General features: G+C 42.8%; 1 protein-coding gene across 7 annotated transcripts in view; it reads left to right on the top strand.

Annotated features, from left to right (window-relative positions):
* The first annotated feature begins 5,208 nt into the window (after positions 1–5,208).
* The window catches only part of SMAD1 (SMAD family member 1), a 43,961-nt gene continuing 22,177 nt past the window's right edge, over positions 5,209–26,992 (top strand). For 3 of the 7 annotated variants that reach the window (XR_009418303.1, XM_059470472.1, XM_059470477.1), the window contains exons 1-2: positions 5,421–5,610; positions 25,535–26,158. Coding sequence is in view for 6 of the 7 variants with exons in the window: in XM_059470472.1 (XP_059326455.1) it covers positions 25,759–26,158 (400 nt within the window). In the remaining variant the exon portion in view is untranslated. Of the gene's footprint in view, positions 5,369–5,420; positions 5,611–17,327; positions 17,361–17,761; positions 17,798–25,534; positions 26,159–26,992 lie in introns of those variants that run through there. The other 4 variants (XM_059470473.1, XM_059470474.1, XM_059470476.1 and 1 more) reach the window with 4 other exon arrangements.

Genomic DNA, 26,992 nt, shown 5'->3' with positions numbered 1-26,992 from the left:
AAAAATGAGCTTGGCCCTGAAACATTTGCTCTCCCCAGCCATGTGAGTTCCCCAGGCCTGCTCAGCTCACAGCTGCACAACAACTGTGCCAGCACGGCGCGGGTGGGTGACACGGGGTTAGGGCTGAGCAGCCTCGTGGAGGAGGGAGGGTGGGACTGCCTCACTACTGACTCAGCCAAGAGTGACACTGAGCCCAGGCAACCTGACTTGGAATCCAGAGCCTTTTCCTTTCATGTTTTTAATCATTGTATAAAATAGGCTGAGTGCTTTGTCACAAAACATCAACAAAAACATGGAAGTGAAGGGATGCATTTAGATGTGCCATTTCTTTAGTCTTCCAGTGGTGTGATATAGTGGTCTCCTCTTTGGGTAGAAATGAGACAGAGCCCTCTGTTGAGACAATTACCATGGTTTTTCCAGCCTTCACACATTGCCACAAGCAGTCTGCTCCCAGGCTCCTTATCCCATGGATGCTAGTGCAGCTGGGTGACTGTGGCAGTCCTGAGTCCTGCACAGCAAGCTGTGGCACACAGCCACTCGCACAGCCCAGGCATTTGGACCCTGCTTGAGCAGCCACAGCAACTGAGGGACCAAGAAATAACACCTCAGGATTGCCAAACCACCTCTGATTTCTTTTCTCATAGAGTTATTAGCTTTAATTTTGTCTCTGCCACCTGTCTGAATAAATTTTAATATATCATTCTCTGGTGGTTTTCGCAACAAGATGTAACTGGGACAAGGACTGTAAGAACTTGAAAACAGTAATTAAAGTGGGAGATAAGATTAATCTTAGCGGTGTCTTCCAAGAAACCAGCAATAGAGCTAGGTTATTCCAGTTATGTAAATCTTTTTAGGCTGAATGACTGAAGAGAAATTTAATTTTCAAAGAACCAATAATGTTTGATTGCACTGAGTCCATTATCCCTTGCTGAGGTGATAGCCAGGAGAAAGTGAAACTACCTTCAAAAGCTTCTACGTGCATTCAGGCAAGATCCAAAGGCAGAATTCCATTCCCTATAAAGTACAATACTGGTGCAGTGCAGTGGGCAGGAATAGTGTGCTTCATGGAAGCATGTGATGAGCTGCCAGAACAGAGGGCCACCTCCCTTCTTTACCAGAAATGTAACATTCCTGGAGCAAAGTCCTTGCATCCCAGTCTGATGAGGAAACAACCAATAAAGGAGATAGAGGAGTGCCCTGCTTAATACTTTGTTTCAGCCCAAACCTTTTGGAATAGTAACGTTTAATAAGGATCCTGGCAGCTTTAGCTGGGCACATTAATCTTAGGAAAGTAATGAATTTAGGTCTGATTCCCATCATCCCAATGGTGGAAAAGATGAATGACTACTCAATCTGATCAAAGACCTTTCTGGTATCTGCAGATAGATTTATGGCAGAAGCCTTATTTAATATAACAGAGGTATACAGATAATAACCTTGTAAAATTATCAAATTCCACATTTATTCTATATGAATCCCACTTAATCATGGTGGGCCAGTTTAGGAAGAACTTCTGAGAGTGAAATGGATTCTGTGTTCTTTTGCCTATGACAGTGAGTCAGAACACTAAGGCACGTCCCAAGCACTCAGGGCTTATTCTAGAAAATGGCCAGACTCCCCAGAGCAGGACTACAGAGAGCCCTCATGTCACAAGTGTTGCCTTCAAGGCCTTTCACAGCTTAGTTCCTTTTCTCCTGGGCTTGTACTGTGCTTATACAGGACCTTGTATCCAGGTGGGCTTGGAAAACCCATATGCAGTGTTTCACAGTTATGATGGCCTCCTTAAAATGCTCTTCACCTTCTCCCACATGCTGTCTTCTGCCTGAGGCACCTTTCCCAAACAGATCTATGTAGTTGCTAAGCAGTCTGCATATCCTATGTTAATAATGCTGAGGTGGGAGGCTTGTTTAATACCTCACCTACTCAAAGATGAAGCAGACAAGCCATGGAGGATAGAGAGTGATAAATTTAATCAACCAGCCCAAGAAAGAAGGAAATAATGAAATCCAGTATCCTTGGGAAGCTATTATTCTTCTTTAAAGAACTGTCTCTTCTCTCTGAAAATATTGTTGGTATTTTCCCATGCTAGGGCAACACACATGGCTGAAAAGAAAATTACTCCGGTGATTTTAATGTAAATAATAAGTTGTCTGTTTGATATAATTAATTATTTAATTATCCATGAAACTCTTAATTTCTGGCACAAACCTGGTGTACATGAAGATAAAGCAAAGTTACTGACTTTGGAGCTAAACTGTCTCCAGAAGACACTCTCCATCCCTGGAATCTCGAGTAAAGCAGATGAAGCCTGGCTGAAGTTAACAAGAAATACCAAATGATAATCTACATACAAACTTGGATTTTGGAGGAAGATCGAAAGCCAATAGTGGTTGTAGCCACAGCATTAGCAGTAGTAGTATTTCTTAAACACTTGTTACATAACAGAAGAGTATAAAATATGCAACATAATGAATGTCTTTTAGCACTCAGCCTTCTGATAATCAGTTTCTGAGACAGATTTTAAAGGTGATTGGGCAGGTGCTTGCTGAGGTGTTAGAAAGTGTCTGTGAGATTAAAGTTTCCTTTGAGAATCATATTAGACATTTATCTGCCTAAGTGCCCCAACTCCATTAAAATTCAGGTTCACAGGCCTTATGACTGATGGTGCCATCAGATTGTGCACCTAATCTGATGAAAAGCCAGGCAGTTTACAGAAGGTTCTTCTCTTTCTTCATTGCCCCAACCTCACAGCCTGTTTTCCTTGCACTAGTCTGAATGATCACATAGTTGCAGAGCAAAAAGAGAAAAACCCCCTTCTCTGTTGTTTCTTGAGATAGCACAGCCCAGTGCAGAGAAGCATCAAGTTTGACATCCAGATGTACACACCTCTCTGATCTCCTTTTTTCAGTTTTCTTGTTACTCAGAAAGTGCAGGAAGAAGTTAATGATTCAGGGTACTGAAGTAGCCAATGGAGTTAGAAGTGGTGAGTGTGCAGTAGGACACTGCTGATACTGCTCACCCACAGAGCAATGGGTTTGGGCAGTCAGCTCTGCCTGCACATCCTAAAGCAGGGGCACACTTGAAGTGTTGTTCTGGCCAGTGTGCCAGAACAGCCCAGCCAGGGAAGCCTGGAGGCAGATCTGACCAGGGCACACTGTTCTGCCTTGTCCCCTGGCCTTCTCACACCACTGCTCTGTCTGAAGCCAGGCTACCTAGCCCTCTCCAGGACAACCACTCTGGTTATTAAACATCAGAGAATGACTCTCCTAGGCTGCTTTATAGCCTTTTTTAGGGAAAGCAGCATATTAATATGATCTTGCCCAAGCCTCAACATAAGTAGAAAATAATTTAATTCTCTCATGCCAAAGCCAACCAACCAGTCAACCCTAACAACAACAACAAAAGCAGTAAAAATGCAGTTCTAACAAGACACCTGACAAACTGCAGTGCTTCCCTAATTATCTCCTTGTCATATCTGTTTAGTGTGAATCATGAATTGATACTTCAGCAACCAGGATCCAGGAGCTTGTGCCTGCCAAGTCAGGGTACAGAGCAAGAGCTCAGGCACACAAAAGGCCTTTTCCATCTATTTCTCTGTGTGAAACCTAGACTGCCAAGCTCTTGGGGCAGATACTACTGCTGCATCCACTACTCTTGATCCAGAACACCTGGATCCAGACTAAGCACTACCACAGTACAAAAGCCAGTATCAGTTTCATGTTTCTTCTGTACCTTGCTTGCAAATGTCTTCATTACACTGCCAAAATTTAAAGACCTTTCAGTTTGTCTTGAGATAAACTTTACCAGTTGTATCTGCAGTCCAGTACTGCACTGTAGCTGTGATTACACATAAAAAGAAAAGTTTACTTGCTAAGTGTAGTTGTGTACAGTGCAAGTACAAAATACACATTGAAGCTGATTACCGAAGTTCACTCATCTTGAATCATCCAAGGTTCAAAATTTAAGCAGTAAAAGAGCAATTTTATTCCAGGCTTTCCCCATCATTATTATGGCATCATCCTGTGTGGGAGTTCCTGTACTATTACTGTAGCATTCTACCTAACAATATAGTACAGTTCACCTGTTTGCAATTTATGTGGTATTTATGTGGCAAAGAAATTGATGAATTTTAAGTTATGAAGTTAGAAAGAAGTGCTGATACCCTCACAGGCATAGACCTGGGTATTTTTTACTGCTGCTCCTTCTGTGGCCTTGGTCAAGCCATTCCAGTTCTGTGTCTTCAGACTCATAATGCACCTGGGTGGGCAGGACAACTGTTCATCTGGTAAAACTCTCAGAGCCTTAAGTCCTCCAGGCCTCAGTGTTGCTGGATTTTAAAATGAGTTTAAAGTCACACCAGAACTGCCTATATATGTGAAAATTTATTGGCCTAAGTATAGGGATATAATTATGCATATAGGTGTATCAGAATATTTTGCCACGTAGGAACATCTTGCACTTGTTGCTTCAAATCTCCTTCCAGGAACGATGACTGGGTAAAAGCCAAAGTGTTTGTTAAAGAATCAGTTTCAGTTCAGTCTTGCTTGTGCAACACTTACCTGCCTACTGCACAGATCCTGCGAGCAGGCAGGACAGGCTCGCCGTTCCACACGCGGGCTCCAAACTTTCAGCCAGTTCCACTCTGGAGCTGACACTTGCAGCTCCAAATGGAGTTCTGGTCAGAGGGACAGCGGCGTGAGGCTTCATCACTGCGGCTCTGGCTGCACAAGCAGCCTCACGCACTGCAATGGCTTTACTCGCGTGAGTGAGGACTGAGTGCAGCAACACCCATGGGCAGGAGGATGTCCACGTGTAAAACACCCGGGGCTAGAGAGTGCTCTGTCATTGGCAGCTATTACGGCAATTACAAGGCTGAATCACCTGTGGCTAGCGGCAGGACATAATCCTGTTCCATCACGAATTTACTTTAATTCCAAGTCCGACAGCATCTGCCGCTGTCCCCGAAGCTCCGCTGCCGGAGCTCCCCAGCCGCTCCGGCGGGGCAGGAACGCCTTTTGAGCCGCGCTGAGGGTGTCGGAGGAGGCTCACCCCCGAACCGGGGGTCGAGCTGTGGCTTAGTGCACACAGTGGCCGTGCCGTGCCGAACCGTGCCGGGGCCGCTCTCCGGCGGCGGGCGCAGCGCTCCCAGCGGGACCCGGCGGAGCGGCGGCGGGGGCGGGAATTTGGGGAGGATCCCTGGCCGGGCCGGTGCGTGTGTATGTGAGTGTGTGTGTGTGCGAGTGTGTGTGCGAGTGTGCCGGTGAGCGGCGCGGGGCGGCTCCGGCCGCCTGACGCCAGCCGGGCCACATCCATCCCGATCCCGGCGCGGAGGAGCTGCCAGGGGCCGCCCGTCACCGCCCGCCAGCCGGTAACAACTTCGCGTCCCCCGCGCCTCTCCCCACTCGCTGCCCCCGGGGCCGGGCGGCTGTACCCGCGCATCCTCCTCCTCCTCCTGCTGTTCCTCCTCCTCCTCCCGCTCCTCGCCCGGCGCTGCCCGGCGGTCCCGGCGGCGGGAGCGGCTCCGGGCAGCGCTGCGCTCCCGCTCTCCTCCCGGCATGATGGCGTCCCTGCGGCGGCCCGGCGGGCACCGCTCCCGCTCCGACTTGGTGGGTAGGTGCCGTGCGGGCCCGGCGGGCGGAGAGCCCTTCCCTGCCGGGATCCGCCGTCCTGCGGCTCCTCCCCGGCCCCGGCCCCAGCGTGGCCCGCGGGGACGCGGCGGAGCCGCGGCGGCCGGGCAGGGGCCGCCTTTGTGTGTGCGGGAACAGCCCTTCGCCTCCCGCCTCGGCCCGGCCGCGTCCCTCTCCCTCTAATTTATCTGCTTGCTTCTTTTTTCCCCCTTCCTTTCTTTCCGCAGCCCCTTCCCCTCCTGGTTTTTATTTTTTTTCCTCCCCTCCCCTTCTTCTTTAATGACAAATCTGTGCTTAGAGGTCAAGGAAAGTTCACTTTTTTTTTTCTTTTCCCTGTTAGAGGGTTTGGATGCTTGAGATTTTCCCCCTCTTCGGTATAGTTGCTTCATATACTCGTACAGCCAAATAATCTTATCCTGAATATAGATCTTTAAAGCTTATTAAAATTTACTGGCGTGGAAATATTCAGTCATGCGTTCGAAACGATCTGGGCCAAATGCTGACTTTTTTTTTTTTTTTTTTTTTTTTTTTTTAATATAAACTGAAGTCAGAGCGAGTTCTGACCGAGGCAGGGTTGCTGTGATTGCTCTTTTGTTAGTAGATCATTCTGAAGAAGGTACGTGGTCCAACCTTACAGTTTGCTTTTACAGTATCTGGATAACAACAGCTTATTCTGAAAATTAATCGTTATTTTGGTGTCTTTTAGGATAACATGATGCTCACTGCATGTCTGCAGTTTTATTTGGGGAAATATTTTCAACAGAGGTTAATAAAAACAATATTGTTAGAGCCAGATGGAGAGGAGTAAAAGTAGATGTGTATTTCAGATACAGGCAAATGGAAAAGCTCGTTGCCTGAAACATGTCGGTGTTTAATGGATGTCAGTGTCCAAAGATACTGCACCTTAAAACTAACAGGCTTCTTAGGAAAGAGCTGTCATAGCTGATAGTTTGAATCTGTTTTGCACGCAGAGGGGAAGTCAGAAAAAGAAAAATTGTTTAACGTTTTTTCTTCTGATAGTTATATGTATTTTTAAGCAGCATTGAGGATTAAGAATTAAAACTGTAGCTTACCCAGCCCATGGAGAACACTTTTCTTTGCAGGTGCGTGTCTGTAATTCTTCATGTAGCTGACTGCATGCGCCTTGTCATGTCAAACAATAGGAACAAATCATCTGAGGGAACCTAAGTTTGGCTTATTTTTTTCTTTTACTTGTGAGTAATGACTTGGCTGAATTATGGCATCTGAGTTTTTTAGTTGCAGCTGATTAATACTTCATTTCCCCCTTAAACCAGAGAGCAGTGCTGTGAAGCTTTTTCAAGGTTCTCATTGGACTGTAGTGCAGGTTTTGAGTGCTCACTTGTCTGTTGTGCCTGGAAGAACATCAGTGTGAAAATGAGAGCGATCTGGCTCTTTTTGGAGTCCTTGCTGTGGTCTTAGGGCTGAAGTCTTGCAATTTACTTCAGACTGTAAGTAGGCACTTGAGAGAAATTTCCCTTGATCCAGAAGGCTTCCACAGCTATGAGAAATGATCAGTTCAAGGCATGATCAGGTTACCCTAAGGGTAGGGATTTGTCCTTGCATCTGTTTTGACCCCATTACCATTGGGTTTGTAATCAAATACATTTTTTTCCTCCTCTGTTCTGTTCAACTTGCTTTTTTGTGTACCCTTGAAGATGTGACCATCTGATACATTTGAGAGAAGTGACTGAGTAAACAGATGGAGATCTTTCTGTTTTCATATAAATAGTAACTATCAAATCAAATATTTGAAAACTGGTGAGTTTGGTGTTTGCTTTTCCTCTGTAGTTTGAAAACAGAAGTAAAGAGTTGAACGTGAGGAAAAACAATACAAAGGTTAATAAAAGTGCTACACATGTTTCTGAGTACTGGGAAATTATTCAGATGATACCATGATTTTGTTTGCTTGCTATAAAGATTTAAATTTTAAAAATGAAGGGGTTATGACTGTTTTGGTTTGGTTTTTTTTTTTTTTTTTATATTAAAGCATGAATGCACTGGTTATTATATATTGCTAGTATTCTGCTCTGTGCAGCCCAAGCTGTGTGTGTAAAATATCATTTGAGTAGTCTTACAGGCCTAATGGAGGCATCATCTCAGCTTTATAAATAATGTAAGTTGTGTATAATGTGGAGTCCCCAGAGACTGCAGAGAAAGCATCATTACCAGCCTTTTCAACCTGCTGGAGATCTTAAATTGATTTACAGCACTGAACTGGTGCAAAATGATACATCAGGATGACACAGGGTCAACCTGTAAAAGTCTATGATGTGAGCCTGTTAGTTCAGTCATCATAATTAAAGCATATTATGAGGGCAGGGAAGCAAGTGTCTGTGACATGTCCCATTGTGCTCAGATACGGCTGCTTTAAGAATCTGATAAAGAGAGCACCCTGTGTATTATTGAAGTTATGCAAAGAGAAGTTGGAATTAAAGTTGGTGGCCCCGTGAAGAGTAAAAACCGAACCAATCTAGGTTAAATCTCAACCTCTTCCTTGCAGTGTTTAGGAGCTGAAATAGATGAAGGCACGTGCAGCTACGGGGTGTATGAATGGGGAAGTGGTTGTGAGTGAATCTCTGAAATTTATACATCCTTTTTTAAAGAATCAGTTAGACTTTACCTTCAGACTGTGCTATCAGATAGCAAAGGAACAAACAGGCAAACAGGCCAATTGTTTGGATTTTTTCCTCCTAGTATTTCTATCCTACTGAAGTTTGTACCTGCCTGTTGAAACATTCCTGCAGATCTGAGTTCTTGTATAAGACACAGCATTTTAGTAATTTCTTGAACTATATGGCCAAAGTTCTAGAACAGAGATTGTAATTTTGAATATGAGATGGCATAGGTCACTTTTCTTAGTGAAGACAACTGAGGCTTCAAATTTGTGTTTTCCTCTAACAGCCCTAGAAAACAGCATGCTTCAGGTAGTAAAATGTTTGCTAAGTACTCAGCATCTTAGGTCTAGCTGTTTCTGCTGCTAAAATGACTCTGATATGTTTGGGGAAAAGTCCTGTGAAAACAATTTTTTTCTTCTTTCTGTTAGTCTGTGCTGCTTGGGGCTTTGAGAGTTTTGCATTTGTTAGTGTTTAAAGCTGTTCCTCATACCTGAAGTGGTGTGAGTTTTTATTCTCCTGAGGTTTTCCCAGCCCAGAAAGAAACATACCTTATTTTTAGTCATAAATATAAGTAAAAAAATATTTTTGAGGCATGCAAGTGGAGCAGACAAAATAAATGGTCACTAGTGGTAAGAGATTTATTAGTCTCCAGGTTCAGTTGCACCTCAAGAGTATGTGCTTTAGCTAAGGTGCACTTTGAGTGGCAGATAAAAGAATTAAAGCTCACTTTGGAGTGCAGTGGCTTTTAAAACATGGATGTGGAGCTGTCTTCTGCTGTGTCAGTGCAGATGAAGAAACTACAATATTGGAGAGTGAGCCATAAAATCTGTGCAAATGAAAGTCAGGTTGCACAAATTGCTTTATGGTCTATGAAGTGATCTTACCGATGTGTGGGGCTTTTGGTTTTTGTTGGTTTTGTTTCTGGTTATTTTTTTAATTTCTGGTTTAGGTTTTCATGACAAACTCACTCAGTTTTGCTTTCAGAGTGGGGAAAGATCTGTTCTGTCCATAAAAACTTCACTGTTTTTCCCTTTTGTAGTAAGGGCAGACTAATGTTCTTCCACTAGCCTTTCTTCTGTGCATAGTAAAAAACTGAATGCATACCAGTCTTAATAATTAAAAGATGATATGCAGTTCCTAGAAGTTTTCCTTTGAAATGTACTGAGTGGAAAATTCGAGTTTAAAATACAAACCCCAGCTTGGCAAGTAAGGTTTGAAATGCTGGTGACTTACAGGGTCATCTACACAGGCATCTTGCAATTCTCAAGCTGTAGAACAGCACAGAGAAATTTTATATTAGAATGGAAGGTTTTGTTGGGGTGGGAAGGAAGTTATTGTAAATTGATATTTTTAAAGTTTTAGTGTTGCATCCTCGACATCTGGGGTATAACTATTTCCATTAGAATGTTGCTACTCTTCAAGATTTGAAATAACCAGAGAAAGTGTTCAATTGGGCCTTCTGTGGAGGGCTTTACAGAGATGGATTCAGGGGTGAGGGCACCCTTGGCTAATGGCTGCCACAAAGATCCCTATCCTTCTCCTCAGCCAAATGGTAATTTGCACTACAGAAGCTTTTCAGGTTGCTGTGTATTTGAGTGGGGGATGCCCCATGAGATGGAGAAGGCAGATGTTTCATAAAGTATGCTGATTTCAAGGAATGAAACCATTTTCTAGAACGACCCCAGATCATACAGGTTTCTCTCCTTGCATCCATTTGTCACCTGCATGTGCTGGCCCTGGAAGTTCCTCCCAGTTTAATGGGAACAAAGGTTGAGCACAGTCCTCCTGATTAACTGTGTGAAGTCAAGTGTTCCATGAACGAAACTCCAAACTCCGCTGAGCTGTGGGGATGGGTCCATTTGTGTTGTTTTTTATTTTGGGAAAGGTGGAAGGATGTGTGGGGAACTGTGGCAGTGGGATTGCTCTGCTGGAAGGGTTGTGGGGCTGTAGTGCCACACAGCAGCTGGGTTGAGCCATCAGTAGATCCCAAAGGGTTTTCTGCAAGCAGGGATTGTACTCTTCTGGTGACTGCTCTCTTGGGAGACTGTGTGGAAGCTGAGTTTAGATCAAGAGTTGAAGCTTTTTTCTTCCTGTCTCTAGACTTTCCAGTGTAGGGAGGCTGACCAGTAGAGCTGTTCTGGACACTTGCACAATTTGGTTGTTCTAACATAATTCTGTAATTGTTCTGGACTACGTCACTTTTATTCTAACGTGTGTTACCCGCTTGGGAGAGTGATATTAGAACAGATGTCACCAGTCTCTCCCATTTGGTTCTTCCCTCATCCTTTCTCCAGCATGCACAGGCAAAGTCTAGAGTAGAAGGAGAAAAACAAATTATTTTTAAACATGTCTTTATATAAGTCATTATATTTAGGCACTGTTCAAAGCAGTATCATCCAAACCCAACTATTATGTTGAGTTGGCATGTAAGCAAATGATTAATGTGGTTCACCAGTGATTTCTGAAGCATTATTTCATATTTCTGTACTTATAAAGGGAACACTCTTCCCAACATGGCAGCAGATGAGACTGTCTAAGCCAGTGTAGACAGTCTGAATTATAGCACTTAATGGTATTCAGAAGTATATCACTTGTTGCATGTTTTTGTCATTAAAACTACTAAAATGCCAATCCACATCAAAGTGATCTATGAGCTATCAATCCAGTATTGGGTAACTTGAAAATAAGATACCCATTAAAATTTTTTGTAGTGCTGTAGTGATTATAGACAGAATCATGAGAGTTTTCACTGTCTCCTTGTGTCTTTCCCCAGCAGGAGTGTAAGAATCTCATCTGCCCTCCAGTTTTGACTGACGGACTTGCTTCCTTCAGTACTTAGATCTTGTTTGAGGGGAGGCTGAAAATATAGATTTCAGTTCAGTACAGATTTCATCCTTGAGTAGAACTTGGATTTCAGGGTTTGCAGCATTACAGAGGTGGCAAGACTGATGTACATGTTTAAGGGCATATCTAAGTAGATGAAAGCAAATAAAGCATGTGTGCACACACTTGACACTTCTGTAGCAGGCTGAGAAGTTTCCCATGAGTTCAGAGAATCTTGTATGTTCAGATTGATTGGTGCATGCAGTGACCACAGTTATGATACCTCTGCTTGATTTTCTTTCTCACTTTGTTCAACACTGCAAGCTGGTATCTCATTCTTCTGTGTTGACATGAAAGATTAAATTACTGAGATGTTTTTCTTGTAAATAATTTCAGACTTGTGATTTCAAGGATTTTAAGGCATTGAAAGTAATATCAGCATTCTGTCTGCTGCAGCATGTTGAAACCAGGGCATAAGACTCTTAAAGATGTTTTAGTCTTACAATGATGTGTATATAGGATCCTTCTTGTGGATAGGCATGCTGTATGTGTGTGTGCACAAATGAATACCTAAAACAATATCACTGCTGCTGAAAGTTAAATTGTTTGGATCAGATAAAGGTAGGCTACACCTAAATATAGTTGAGAAGAGACTGTAAATTTATCGAGGTCTGTGTATGTAATAACTATTTATATATAAATACTTAAATGCTGTTTAAATGCTTGAAATCAGTTTTGATTAAAGATGAAGTAAATAACTGGAGAATCATGTTGCAACAAATTGTGGCTTCCCCTTAAATGTGTTCCTGAGGGTGATAGGAGGAGGAAACATCTGCTGTTTGGTCAGATGCTGTTAATGAGCTGCATACTTGACTTCATTCTGCCAGTGTATTTCACCTTTGTATCTGTTGGGTTTCGTTTGAATATTGATGTGGGAGGAATTAATCAAGTGCCCCTGTGCATCTTACTTTGTAAAGACTTTGATTCAACTGATTTGTTGAGGGAAAAATATGGAGATTGTAACTGGACATATTTTCTGTGGCAGAGGAGAGAGGGCTCCCAAAATTTTGCCAAAATAAACATGGTAATGTGTGTAAGAGTGAGCGTGGAAGGTGGTGTGGAACTGACACCTTCTGGTCTTTCAGTTGATGGTTTAATTCTCTGGGGTGTCCCTGTGATTTATCCAGAATTGTATCTGAAGAATAGCAAAAAATGCATGGATGGGTTTTTTGTTCTCTTTTGTTTTTTAACTCCTTGTCCTTTTCTTTCTAGCCCTCCCAAGATGTTGTAAAACAAACTCTGCTAGTGGTTTGGTAGGACAAAATAGTTGGCAGAACACCCTTGCTCACTGTTGGCCAGTTGTCTTTTTTTCAGGGGTTTCCAAGCTGTCTTACATGAAGCAAGAAATTTACTTTCAAGTTAGGCCACACACCAGCACCTGCTTAGGAGTGGAGATTCTGCTCGCAGGTCCTGAGAAGTTACTAAAACTGACTCATCAATAAAACACAGTCCTGTTTGATGAAGGATCTTTCTTTTGGTACCTAAATGCTCTAGTGTGAAATTTGACATATTTTTACCACTGTTATGGTTTCTGGGCTGAAATATACTTTGGGGAAGGGGGGTTTGGATTTATTGTAATCTAGGAAGGGCTTTACTTAGTTTAGTGAAACTACAAACTACAAGATGATTTTTTTTTTCTGTTGACCTAATTCCAGGTGTAATAAAATAATCCATCCTGCCTTTGCAGATGGGCTGGGACACAAACAGGATGTGAGCATGGCAGGGCTTAGTCATGGTTGCTTTAGGTATCTGGTCCCTCAGTGATGAGCATGGGATGGGAACCTCTGTAGATCAGAATCTTCCAGTAGCTCACAAGCAGTGAAAAATGGGGTGGAAAAGTGGCTTCTTACCAGGGCTGTATGTGAAGCAAGGTGACAGTGATGAGGATTTGTGTTGTAATTGAACAGAGCCATACATGAAGCCAAACTTCAGGGGTACAAGGATGAAAGGACTAAGAGTGAGGCAATTCAGAAGGCTTCTGGATTCTCTGAAGTGTTCAAAATCAGGGAGAAAGCAGCTTTCTTGTGTGTCTGCCTGTGCACAGCCAGCAGAGCTCAGTCCCTACCTCAGTGTAGTAGCCCTTGATGCAATGTTGTAGTTGTGCCCAGGCAAGTGGAGTTCTATCAATTTTCTTGGACCAGTTGCTTTTCTGAAGTGTGACCAAATTAATTGGCAGGTGGTTGTTTTGGGAGTTTCACAGAATCACAGTGTGTTTGAGATTGGAAGGGACCTCTGGAGCTGATCTGGTCCAGCCCCCTGCTCAATCGTGGCCATATAGGTTGCCTAGGACCAAATCTGGATGACTTCTGTTTTTCCAGTTGTGTGACAACTGCTCTATTGTTTTGTCCCAACAGAGAATGTAGTATTTGAAATTTGTTTCAACCTCAAAGGACCTGGCAACATGTACATGATGGCTTCAGGGATTGCTACATGCGTAATGCCATTACGCTGCTTAATTTAAATGTGTGGTAGTATTCCAGGAATCCCAAACACATCTAAAGCATGTGCTTGCTTCCCTGTACAGGGAGGGAAGAGGGAGATGGGGAGGACAGAAACCCAACTTGAGTGGCTTTACTGAGGTCTTACTGTGAGTCTCCAACATTCAGGACCAGAATTTCATCTCCCTTCACACAGTCTCTTGCTCTTTGCTCTTGTCAGACACTTCTTTTTCTTTTTATCACCAAGATAGATAGATAGATAGATAGATAGAACAGATCTTGGTTATGTCATCATTTTAGTTCTGCTAATTACCTGGTGAATGCAGTGATTAAGTATACTAATCTGAAAAATGTGAATTTTGAGCTTGCTGAATGTCTTGGAAAAGCTGACTTACATATAGGTTGCCATCTTGACTGTTGCAGTTTCCTGTTCTGCATTTTTGCCTGCTGCTGGTTTTACAGTCTGGCATATTTAATAACAGGCCCTTTATTATCCATGCTAGCCAGTGTCAGTGTTAAGTGCTTTCTCTTGGATGTAGTAGCCAAAGGAAAAGTCTTTGTCTTTATTAGCTTAAAACTTAGGCTAATGCAATTATAGTTTCTGTAATGTGTCGTATTATATTTCATGTGGAAAATATTTTATAAATGCTCTTGGGTTAAAGCTCTGCAGTGTGTGGTATTTTTGGATAGATGGATATGAAATTGCTCTTTTTTTTCCTGAGTTTGCTGTGTAGTTACTAGAGCAGAGGGCTCTAATGTGTGTGGTGTTCTTGGATAGATGGATATGAAATTGCTCTTTTTTCCCCAACTTTGCTGTGGTTACAGAGCAGAAGGCTCTAGTGTGTGTGGTGTTTTTGGATAGATGGATATGAAATTGCTCTTTTTTTCCCAACTTTGCTGTAGTTACAGAGCAGAAGGCAGTGGCAGTAGAGGAGGACTGAATTGCTTGCTGAGGTGTTTGGTTATTCAGAGCAAGGCAGGGCTCCTTGCTCTGGGGATGAGAGCAGGTTTTGCAAATCAGCTGAAGTACTTGTGTCTCAGTGTGAGCTCATCTTTGACCTGGATGTCACTTAAAATTTGAGTGTGGCAGCTCCCTGAGATGGAGAGAACTCTTAAGAGCTGGGTTTCTCTCAGTCCCAGGCATGAATTTCTTTGTGTAAGCTGCCTTGGGTGACTTTGGTGCTCTGAGCTGATGCTGCAGAAGGTGTTTTTTGGTTTATGTTGGTTCTGCCAGGTTAGGAGGGTGAAGTGACTGGCAGGTAGAGGGGAAGTTGTGTTGTAGTACCAAGGCTGGCACAGGGGAGTCGAGGGAAACCTTTTCTCTGTGGGTGGGAGCGAGCCCTTGGGGCTGCTCATTGGCCTGTGGGCCTGTCAGCTTGCTGGCCCAAGGCAGCTGCTGGAGGTAGCCAGGCAGTGCTGTAGCACTCCCAGATGAAGACTTCCTTAAAGTGCTTGCCAAGGAAAGGTCTAATTTACGGGTTTTTTTTCCCAGATACTTATGTTGGTGGTTAGAGAGACTTGGCTGCCAGCAGTGACGTCAGCCGCAAAGCCCCAGTGCAGCTGTATTGGCACAAAAAGGACAGCGATTAATGGTGCAGTATCTTTTATGGGGGGTGAGGGAGGACTGATGGAGAGCAACACTTCAGCAAGCTTTCCTGGTCAAGTGTTGTTTTGCTAGTGTAAACTGCAAGCTGTCTTAGAGGTGTTTTTCTAGTTTAATGCAACTGCATGAGCAGAACACATCCAGTGCATGTCCTGTGTGAGACAGGACAAGTGTTTTTCCTCAGGAGGAAAAGAATGTCCAAGTTTAACTTCTTGGTAGTAGAAACTTTATTTTCCTCTTTAGAGGATGAAATAACTTGAAACAATTGGTGAACTGGGTACAGGTAGCAGCATTATCAAGAAATCGGAGAAAAGGCAAATACTAAATCCACTAAAAACCCTTGTGTAAAGGCAGATTGGTGTTACAAGAAATCACTGCCAGTGACGACAGCTGGGACACCTGAAGCTGATCTGTGCTGTGAGCCAGTGCAGTGTTTGTAGCTTTCCTGGGTTCTGCCCCACTGCATAAATCACTTTCAAATTTTTGGCTTTCGATCCACTTTTCTCAAAAGAAATTTAGAAAGCATTTGTTTTGGTGCTATATGATAAATGTGTTCAAAAGCCCTTACTCATTTTTGTTACTTGCATCTTTGTAGTAATTTCTTAACTTTAGGGAATTAGACTATCTACAGATTTAAAATACAAACTGTAGGTATTTCCCTAGTAGCAGGAGCTACTACTTTTCCTAGTGCTGGAACAAGGTACTCAACGAATTCCCTTGTAGCCTTCTGCTGTGCTGGGGAACTCTCCAGAACATGGGAATCTGACTGTAACATCTTTCTCATTTTTATCTCTGGTTTGGCTAGAGGCTTCTTTGCAGAAAGCACCAGCATAACTGGCATAGATGCTCCAGGGCTATTTACTGAAGTTGACTGGATAGCTGCTCCCTTTGCCATTCTCCCCACCAGTTTATCAGGAATGACTCTTGCTCATGGTCAGATCCAATACATCTCCTGTGGTGTGTGAACAGGGAGAACAGCACCAGGCAGTGCTGGTGGCAGGCTGCTTTGGCTCAAGTCTGATATTCCTGATTTTTTCTGTCACACCTTTGCCTACTTTCTTGCTTTCACTGATCTTGTACATGAGGACTCTTAATCTGCCAGGCCAGCCAGAAGTCAGGGTTGTTTGAGCCTAAAGGCTTCTTGTCGTGGGAGCTGGGGAGTGCTGGTTTCAGCCCCAGAATTAAAGACATCTATGGAATAGCTAAAAGACAAGGAGTCTGAAATCTTTGTGTGTTCTTTGCTTGTAGCCTAGAAGTAAGTAGTCTTGGCAAGCAACTTTAGAACTTGGAGTTGTTCTGTCCATCCTCAGTACCAGGCCAGCTGTGACTGTTTGTTCAGTAGCAGGCAGCAGTGGAAAATTTGGAAGTGTTATGGCTGTTTTAAGCTATCCTGCTGCTGACCTTGCAGAGACAGGGTGTTTGGAAAATGCTGTGTTTTGGTGTCTCAGCTGTAAGAGACTTGCAGCTTTGCAAAACCTGACTTTTGAAACTTCAAACGGGTCTCAAAAAATTATGCTGGAGTGATTAATAGGTTGTCTTATTGCCATATGCAAAATCATAAGGCTCTGTTAAGAAGAAAAGCTTGCAGATAAGGGAGGGGTACTGAGTAATTCTTTATGTGGCTTGGTTCCTCTTCCAAAAGTCATGAAAAGCTTACAGATAACCAGGGAGTCAGACAGATTACAGCCCTTTTCTCCTGTTATAAAACCTCAGTATTCCCAGTAAGCAGTGTAGGAGGATATCTCCCACTTCCTTTCAGGCTATGCTGTTCCCAACTGCTGCATTAACTATCAGCTCCTATCTGTGGGCTGAAGCCTTTGTACAGAACACTCCAAAGCCTTGATCTCAGGAATATGAGAAAACAGTTTGACATGAGATTCTGCAGATGTTCTGGCATGGGGCTGTGACAGCTGCTTTTGCCTCATCCCACAGTTTTTTGGATCTTTCTTACTCCTCATGAATGTCTGCACCCTTGTTTTGCCCTTTTGGGAGGGGAAAGGTGTGTCTGTGACTTCTGGGTCTGTTTTTGGTGTAGACACACTCAGAGTTGTACCTCAGCTGCTGGTGAAGGCTGCAATCAACCCTTTATGTGTGTTTGTGGGTGAATTTTGAACTTTGTTAACCCAGATGTCCTTGACCTGGTCTCAAGAGGATCCGTGATTTGTACTTGCCTGTAAGTCATAAACTTTAAAGAGTTTAATTGTCTTGTGTGGAAGTGGAAGGGGCATCTATAAACACTGTGATCTTCCATTTATAAAGGGTCTGTGACTTAGGATGGCTTGATAAATACCTTGGAACTGCCAGGGAGTGTTTGCTGTGATGGGGTTGTGCAGCTGCTCCTCAGTGTCCTGAGGACCTGGAGCACACTGGGCTTTGTGTCATCTGAAGTCCAGTCCTGGTTTTCAGTGGGCCACTCGTGGCATGCAGTAATTAAATAATGTTTCATTGGACAGTGGAAGTCTGGCAAATATTGGTGTTTGTGTCTGAGTTGTATAAACTTGGCTTGGAAAGCTTTGTCATCTTTAAACACTTTCTCTGTCCAGAATGGTAGTTGTGAATTGCAGGGCACTTGGTGAAATTCAGCATGGACATTTTAAAGACATGAAGAAGGTACAGTGTTTTAAAAGTTGTTTAAAGGCCAAAAAACTGCTCTTTAATTTTTACAGATAAGGCAAAACTGAGGAAAGCTGGAAGAATCCTTTAAAAAAATAAAAAAAACATGCATCTCATGAAATGCACTGAAATGTCTTCAGCATTGGCAGACTGACTATTCTTATTTAAGGTACATAGATGGTGGGTGGAGGACTAATTTGTGGAAAGATTTATTTAATTTAACAGCATTGCTTTTTTGGTTTAATTTTCACCAGTTTTGTTCTGCTTTGCTGAGGCTTGACCCAATAACTCTGTTATTGGTGAATAAGTAATTTTTCTTCTCAGTTTTTGTCATCTTTTGATTTGGTGAAGGATTCTGCTTTAAAGCTGGGGATCTTGAGCTGTAATTTAACATCTTTACTTAATCTCTGATAAATGAGGTCTGGGTCACAGTCTTTAGAAGTGGTTTAATGCAGCTGATGTAACTGTATTGGTGCAGGCTCTTGGTGAAATGAATCATTTGTAGGAGTAGTGGCTTGCCTCAGCTGAGCATAACTGGAGTGCATTTGGTGGGGTTCCCCTCCTTAAAATATACCTTAAAATATGCCCTGTTGGAGCGCTGCTCTGGCTGGGGCTCACAAACCCCTTTTTAAATTCATGCAGTCTGTGCTAGACTGTCCTGTTCTCTGAAGACAAAACACATCTTGCATTTTATGAGCTTCACTCAAAAATTTTGATGCCTGAGTGGTGATGGGCATTTTTCTTTCTTTTCTGTTTTAAAGGTTTTCCTTTATGCTGCAGATGTATGTTTTAACTGCCTAAAAAAACCCCTGAAAGTGACATGTCAGTAAATTTTCCGCATCTCACCTGTGAAGGAAGTTCCTCCCTCCCTGTGCTGATGAATTGGAGGGAAATGCTTTTTTCAGCTGATAAAAAGAAATAAAATTCCGTGCCCTTCCCAAAGGAGGAATGCAACAATTGGACAAGTGATGTGGGACCATGTGTTGGTTTGTAAAAGGATATAGTTTGTAAAGATGTTTCCTTTGATGCCTGTGATGAATATGGATGTGTTTCCCTTGGAGAGGGTTTTGATTAAATTATGCAATTAGAGCTGACCAGACAGATCTAAATATAGGAAGAGGTTTCAGTTATCCTGCCTTTGTGTGTATTAACACACCCACACAGATGTGTGTTTGTTATTGTTGTAAACAACACCTGTTTTCTAAAGACAGTTCAAAAAGTCAGGAAAGGGAATGGCCTTTGTGGAAAAAGGGAGTTACACAGGAGTTTTATGATGAAAGGGGAAAAAAAAATCTGTTTTCCCCAGATTTTTCACCTTTTAGAAAAGGTCTTCTAACTTACTTTGATAGGTGGGTGTTCACAAAGTCATAGCCAGTGCTGCAGATTGGTCTTAGAGGTTCTCCTGCATTTTTCAGGACTTGATCTGTGCCATCTAACAATGCTGACTGAGATCCTTGGCTGCTCCTGTACTCCTGAGTGCTCTTAGTGTCCTGGTGGGACAATGTGTGGAGTTTAAGTAAAACACAGCACAAATGAAATGGATAAACCTGCCCCAAAGATGCACAGTGAAATACCCACTGTGATGGCTGCTAATTCATAATGTCTCTTGACAATTTATGTTTTTCTTTGGAAGGTCTTGTCATATTTTGAGGATTTCTTTAAGAGATCTTTAGGTCTCTTCCTGCATAGCATTTAGGGAAAAAACCCCCCACACCTTATGAACACTCTTCTGGCAAGTATTGTGATTCACAGCCTTGTATTCATCATATAGGTTATTTTAGTGAAGTTCATATTTTGCAATCCCATCTGTGCCAGAGTTTTGACTGAATCATCAAGTTGCAGTTCCTTCCTGACCTTGGTTGAAGTACTAGGCTGCGGTTTTAGAGATAATCTTTGAAAGCACATCCGATTCAGTCCGGCTGCTCGCCGACACCAGAGGGGATTTGTGCACACCTGGGTGGATGTTTTGATCTATCCTACTTGTGCTAGCCCTGCTGTGCACCAGGCTTACCCAGCTTCCTGAACAGCTATCTTGGCAAACTTGGTTTTAGTTCTTTCCTGTAGTCTTGGCAATATAAAATATATAGAAAATAAGCAGGGCAAGGAGACCAGCAGGCGGTAAAGGAAGAGGTGGTGTTTTGTGACTTTGTGCAATCTCACATGCATCTGAATGCAAGAATGAGTAAAATTCAGCAGTGTGTTTCTCATCTCTGGTGAAAGAGGCAAGATTTGAGCATCTGGTGATCACTTAAGGGGCTGTATGGTGTTAGTGTTTTTTGTAAACATGGTGGAGATAAAACATATGAAGGGTATGGTGTTTAAATTTGTTTTTCAGGAGTATGGTTTTCAGTAGGTCAAAACAGTTGCAAAGGTGTTGGGAAAAACTGTTCTAAACCAGGACAAGGGCAGATCAAATTGTTGATGGATGTCTGTTAGAACCGGGAAAGAACCTTTGCCATGTTCTTTTCTCACAATGATATACTTGCTTAGAAAGACTGCTGTGCCATTTTAGTTACATTGTAACACAGGATTCGGTATCTCAAGTGTATAGAAGCAGGTATTTTTTCTGGAGAAGCAGCAGCAAAGTTACCATAAGTCTGGCAAATCTAGTACCTTCAAATCCAGAAAACCTGTAAGAATTTGCTGTTGTCTTGCTCCTGCAATCATGATAGTTGAGACTTCAAGGACAAGGAGCAGTGCCTTGTCTGCCAGAAGCCAAGTGGGGAGGTGGGTGGAAGAAAAGCTGCAGTTCACTGTAGAAACTGGCCCAACACTGTGTTCTTGGTTTGACCTTTGGGGAGCACTGGGGAGGAACTGGCAGATCCCTAGTAGTGAAAGGTTATCCCTTCATGCTCTGGACTAACAGGGCAATGGGCTTTTTGGGTTTTTGTTGCCCTCCTCCCTTCCACTGGTAAATCCTACATTGTCCCTGCGGTTTCATTTTGCTCTCCCCATGCCTGCTGAACTAAAGGGTGTTTGTGGGTATCTGACAGGGTTTTCCCTGAGGGCTGTACAGTGATACATGGGAGATTTTCTTGGAAGGGCAGTGCCTCAGCCAAATAGCTCGAGGGATGGCTCAAGAGGAGTTCTGACAGAGTGGGTATTTTGGGCTGGAGCAGAGATTACTTCACAGAACAGGCTGCAGACACCCATCCTCCTGGCCCTTGCTGGGTCCAGGTCAGGAAAAACCCTGCCCACTCTGTTAGGTACGATGAGGTGTTTTCAACACCAGTGTGTTCCTCTTTCCTTGAATGATATGTTGTATATCAGAACACAGGATCGCATATTTCAGTGTTTTTTTGAATTCTTTGTGCCATGCCAAGAGAACATAAAAGAGTTTTTTTCCTTTTCCTTCTTGTCGTTTTCCAAAGCTACAAAGGAAGCCAATTCAGGTTGTCAGCTCTCTAATGAGTTCTACAGCACTCTGATGTGAAATGTGCTTTTTTTTTTGCATGTGTGTTGTAATGTTACTGAGGTCTCTACCAGGTTTAGTGCATTTTTGCAAGCTGAGCAAGATCTGATCTTCTGCCTTAAGAAGGTGCAAAGAAAGAATTTGTTGACTAAAAGAAGGGTAATTCAGCAGAAGACTCTTGACTTTCCTGTTTCACAAATCACATTACTTGAAAAAATAAATCGAAACTTTTTGCTACTTGCTCCAAGAATAGGGAGCTAGATTAAGTTAGTGCACAATATGTTGTTACACATTCTAGCATTGCAGCTGCTTAGACTTCATGCCTTTTAGTAATACATGGAAACTGTATTTATTCCTGCTGGCATAAAGAGGCAGCTCCCTGCCTTCTATGCCAAAATCTGTTTGGGTTTGTTTCTTTTTTAAAAAAGGTCTAAATATTGTACTGATTACATGAGTTGCTGGAAATGTGTGTCTCTCAGAGAGGGTGAATAACTAAATATTTTTAAAGAAGCAAATTAAAATCTCTCTGCTTGTTATTTCTGTATAGTGTTACTAAGTAATGGATGCTGGGAAGAGGTATGTTGACTAAGATAAATTGGATTTTTAAAATGTAGTCATAGACTAGACAGTTTTCACTATTAGCAATTATCCTCACCGTGGTTCCTGCCCATTTTTATGTCTAACTGTGCTAAGCATATATTAAAAATATTTAATAGGATCCTTTTTGCCTGCATCACTGAGCCTGTAATACAAATAATGAAATTAGTAGAAGAGTTAGAGTCATTTCTTGTCTGCCTGAAACTTGGGCTAGAAGTTGTTTTCCTCCCCCATCCACCCCTCTGGGAGAGGATCATCTGATTGTCCAAACCCTTTCTCCACCCAGCAATAACAGTCATTTATGCAAAGTGGGACAGTTTCCTATGGGATCTCCTGTGGGAATTTGAAAGCACTCTCATTGAATATTTTAATGTCTGCTTCATATTGCTGATGGAGTAACTATCTTTTCTTTGAGGGCCAGAAAAATAGGACTTCACTCTTAGGCATTTTGCCTAAATATGTTTGTTTAAATACAAGGCTGGCTGGACAGATATATATAGAAATATAATGCTCACTTATTTTTTTATAGGCTGCATACAGATTTGTGCGTTACTCCAAAAATTACAAAAAAAGACAACAGCAGTGAAGAAAGACAAATAAAAGAACATCAGGATTTGAAAGGAGTTTGTTGATTCCAACACATCCATCAGCAGACAGAACACATAGTAAAAAGTGCATGGGTTTGGAAGTGTAGAGAGTGTCTGACAAGTGGGTAACAACTCAATTTACTTTAAACCGATGCCAGATGCCTTTTGGAGAGTGCTCTGTTGTTTGGCCCAGGTTTCTGTTTCATCCCTACCTTGTGAATAAACAGACCCTTCCAGGGCTGGTGGTCACTTAACTGCTGGAAATACTAACTCCCACTTTCCCAGAAGGGCACGTGGATTTGGGGAACAAACACACAGACTGTGTCATCTGCTGATTCGTGGTTTAATCTTTATTTTGCACTTCCAGCTGATAAGACCACTTTGTGCAGAAGTAATACAGGAAATGATGCAGTGCAGAAACCAAGAGTGGCAGAAAGGGAAATGGAATGTACTGGCAAGGGCTCAGCCCTGCAGACAAGCTCTCTGCTTCTTGGAAACAAAAATCTCCACATACATTGTGGTTTGGGTTTTATTTGTTTGGTTTTGTTGTTTTTTTTTCTTTGTCTGTTTGTTTTTTGTTTTTTTTTTAGCTTAATATTGGTTTTGGAGCTTAGAGAAACTAGTGTACAGCAGCTGTGGGTTTTGTCCCCCTTCCCTTATCTTGCTGCTTGTTCAGGGCTTGGGGTGTGCTTAGGCTCTGTTCTGCAGGCAGGACTTGGGCAGGAATCCCTGGCTGGAGGCTGGTGCCCAGCTGGCTCCTGCTGAGCTGCATTATTCCCAAGCTCACCTCCGAGCACTCTGCCTAATGCTGTTCCTCCTGCTCCCAGCAGCTGTTGCCACAGAGATGCCACCGTAGCTTTGATGGTGAGGGTGAAACTTGTTTTGGAGTGCATGATTGTGGGAGTGGAATATGTGTGTGCTTCAGGATTTGATCCAAAGACTTCAGAGAATCTGTTCCTTTGGTCTGACTGCTTGGGGCTGCATCCGAGGGTCGTCTTAGTCTGTGCAGAGCCCGTGTGCTAGCCCGTGTTAGGGCTGGATTTTCAGGCACTGATATCAACACACAGGCTTAACAGACAGGACTTTTCCTTTTTCACAACAAGTAGCTGGGTGAAAAATGGGTCAGGCCTGGGTAGAACCACATCTGCAAACATCATCAATGTTGAATGAAGCTCGGATCGAAATGTAGACTTTGTACTTCCTCCTTTATTAGAGCTTCAACTCAAGCCTTTTAAATCTCTTCTGTTTAATTCAGATGGAAGTGAAGGAGAAAGCTTTACTTGATAAACTACTAGAACTTGTAACTTTTGTGTGTGGAACTTGTATATTTTGTTTGAAAAGCACAGGAAAAAAGATACATAGAATATTGATTGAGATACAGACTATATATGAATTGGGAATAACTCAGTTACAAACATTTAAAGCACATGCACTGGGGTTCTGGTAATTCAGTTCCTAAATTAGCACAGCATTTTAATAGAGCACTTTACAGTGCATGTAAGGATAAAGTATACCTGGAGTACAGTCAGTGACAGTAATGGAGTTTCAGTTCATTTAACAGTATAGCACATGCCCATGTAACAAAACAAATTCTTAAATTTGCCCCAGGCTCATGCAAATCTTCCCTTGCATGGACATTATTATTTCAAATTCACTTCTTAGCATAAAAGGAATGTACCAGTTTGAAGTGTAGGTAGATGTGGCCTGTGTCTTAGTCCATAATCATTATTCCCATAAATGTAGTTTCTGCAGTCAGCCTAGTAAAACTGAACCTCTGCAATTAGGTAACTGTTCTAGTGACAAGTTAATTTGAATAAAGTAGATGGTTTTCAGCTTAAAATTCTTCAAATGTAGTGGTATACTATGAAACCATTGCAGTGTATGACAGTCAAGAGGGTAAGTGTGCCATAGCATTTGCAGTTTTCAGGTCTACAATCTTTTCTTGGTATAGCTGTGAAATCCTTTCTGACATGGGTGTGCTGACACCTTCTATTCTCTGTGTGTATAGATTGCTGGTTGGTTGGGTGTTTTTTGTGTTGTTCTGATGGCAACAAAAACATTCATATCCTTTTCCCCTTCCCCCTTCCTCTGCAACCTGTTGGTATCCAGTCCAGGATATGTTTCCTGTCTTGTCTGTCTATTTGAAAATCAATGGTATGGTGCTCTTTGTCTCATTTTCCACCCCCTGCCAGTCCTGGGTCTCTTCTGTTTCCCTTGCCAGAGCCTTTTGCCTGCTTCCATCCTGGACAAGGACAAAACACTGTTGGGACTCCTGCAGATGTGGCATTCCTCCCCCTCTTGACCCATCTCTTCAGTCCCATTCCTTGTCTCCCAGCTTGAGAACTACTGTGCTGTCTAAAATGCTCTTATCTGGACTTCCTTGTCCTTCCCACCCCTTCATGAGTCCTTGAGTATATCAGGCAGACATTGCAGCACGAAGGGTCAGTGGATAATCAGTGAAGTTCATGATATCTTTCCCTTATGGGCTGCTCAGGAGCTCTCAGGGCTCTTGGGTGGGGTGGGCAGATGCAGTTTTCTTTCTAATGTGAGTGAATGAGGGATAAGATCTTTCTTTATTTTTTTTTTCTTTTGTTTTTTCTTTGTTCCTCAAAGTAGGTAAAACTGAACTGGTTTGTCTTTTTTTTTTTTCAGATTGAGTTATGCTCAGGCCTAGTGCAGTGATTTTTGAACTTCATGCCTGGCAGTTTTGGAGAGAGCTGGGCAGCACATTGCTGTTGAGGCATATTGCTTCCAGCTGCTCTCTGAAATAAATAATAAAAAGAGCACTAGTGATCCTGCACTGTTTCCTTGGGATGTTTTGCTGGTTAAGGTTGCAACAGCTGACAGGCAGATTGTAGCACCCCTCACACTTAATAGTGAAAAATTTAAACTGAGGGACTGTTTTAGGCTAGATTTTACATTTCTAATATAGGGATGTACTGGTTCAGCTGGAGGTCCTGCTGCTTAAATTTTCATCAGATGTTCCTTGTGTTCAGTCCTGGAGGTTGTCAGCATTTGTTGTTGTTTTGTTGTTGGTTGTTTTTTGATCACACCACTCTTCTGGGTTGAGGTGGGGGATATTTTTAACTGCTAAAGGTAAAATCCATTTTTTTTTCTCTTTCTGATACTCTCCTTTAGGTTGTCAACCAGAAGGATTTAGAATAATGGGAAGGTTGTGACCATCAAGGGGGGATGTCAGCGCTGCCTTCCTGGGATTGGAGGATCGAAAAGGAGAAAGGACCAGAACTGTTTGATCCAGGCTGCTTTTGACTGCTGCCTCAATCTGCTGTATCCTGGTGGTGGTGGAAGAACAGTGCAGTGGTTCCTGCCTGGTTCTGTGGTGGCACCACAGCAGGGTCACCATGAATGTAACAAGCTTATTCTCCTTCACCAGCCCAGCAGTGAAGAGGCTGTTGGGGTGGAAGCAAGGGGACGAAGAAGAGAAGTGGGCAGAGAAAGCTGTTGACGCATTAGTGAAAAAACTGAAGAAGAAGAAAGGTGCTATGGAGGAGCTGGAGAAAGCCCTGAGCTGTCCTGGCCAGCCCAGCAACTGTGTGACAATCCCTCGTTCCCTGGATGGCCGGCTCCAGGTGTCGCACCGGAAGGGGCTCCCGCACGTCATCTACTGCCGAGTGTGGCGCTGGCCCGACCTGCAGAGCCACCACGAACTGAAACCTCTGGAATGCTGTGAGTTCCCCTTTGGGTCAAAGCAGAAGGAGGTTTGCATCAATCCCTACCACTACAAGCGGGTGGAAAGTCCTGGTAGGTTCTTCCTTGTTTGTACCTTTACACCTTATCTGAGCAATGCAAAGTGTGGCAATTAATTATGTGACTCATCGGCTTAAATAAGCAAAAGTGGCTGTTTGCACATGTCAGGTTCTTCCTCTGCAGTTTATCTGGATGTAAGCACTAATTAGCAGTTCTTCCTTTCACAGGGGTGAATGCTGCACTTGTGCAAATGTTTTAGCACTACACAGAGGTGGTCTTAGTGTGTGTCTCAGGCTGCTGGGCCTGGTATCATCTGGGAATGTTGGTATCCACTGTCCCTCAGTTAACTTGTTGTTTACTCAACTGTGCAGATCTGTGATTTTGTATGAGGCATTGCAGGCTAACATAAAGGATTTATTTGCATTATCTGTGCTTGAAAACCATTCTGACACACAGCAATAGTAATACTGCTAGTATTAGTAGTTGTAGTAGTATTTTCAAATTATTATTTCACTTTATCACTTCAGTTTCTTCAGAAAATAGTATTGTTTATAGTGTCTCTAACAGCTGTTGCCTTTTAAAAAGATTCTGAGTTTAGACAGCAGGTTATAATCCCCTCATTTTGAACTTTGATAGCACTGTTTGATTATATGTGAAATTCTACTGCCAGCTGTTCTGCAAGCACAGGTTTCTTACCTGTTACCCACTGCCTCACTTCTTTTCTTAAAGTGCCATCCATTATCTGTCCAGTCTCCTCTTCAAGGGCTAAGCTGTTTTTGATAACTCCGTGCAAGTTTATTATCAGGGAATACTTGCAGGGACCAAGATGAGCTGTGCTTGGATGTGTCATCACTAGTCTCCAGCTGTTTGTGAGGGTGTACAGCTGCA

Source organism: Ammospiza nelsoni, chromosome 4, assembly GCF_027579445.1.
Source record: "Ammospiza nelsoni isolate bAmmNel1 chromosome 4, bAmmNel1.pri, whole genome shotgun sequence".
Taxonomy (NCBI): Eukaryota; Metazoa; Chordata; class Aves; order Passeriformes; family Passerellidae; genus Ammospiza; species Ammospiza nelsoni.
This window is presented reverse-complemented; position numbering and strand designations above follow the sequence as displayed.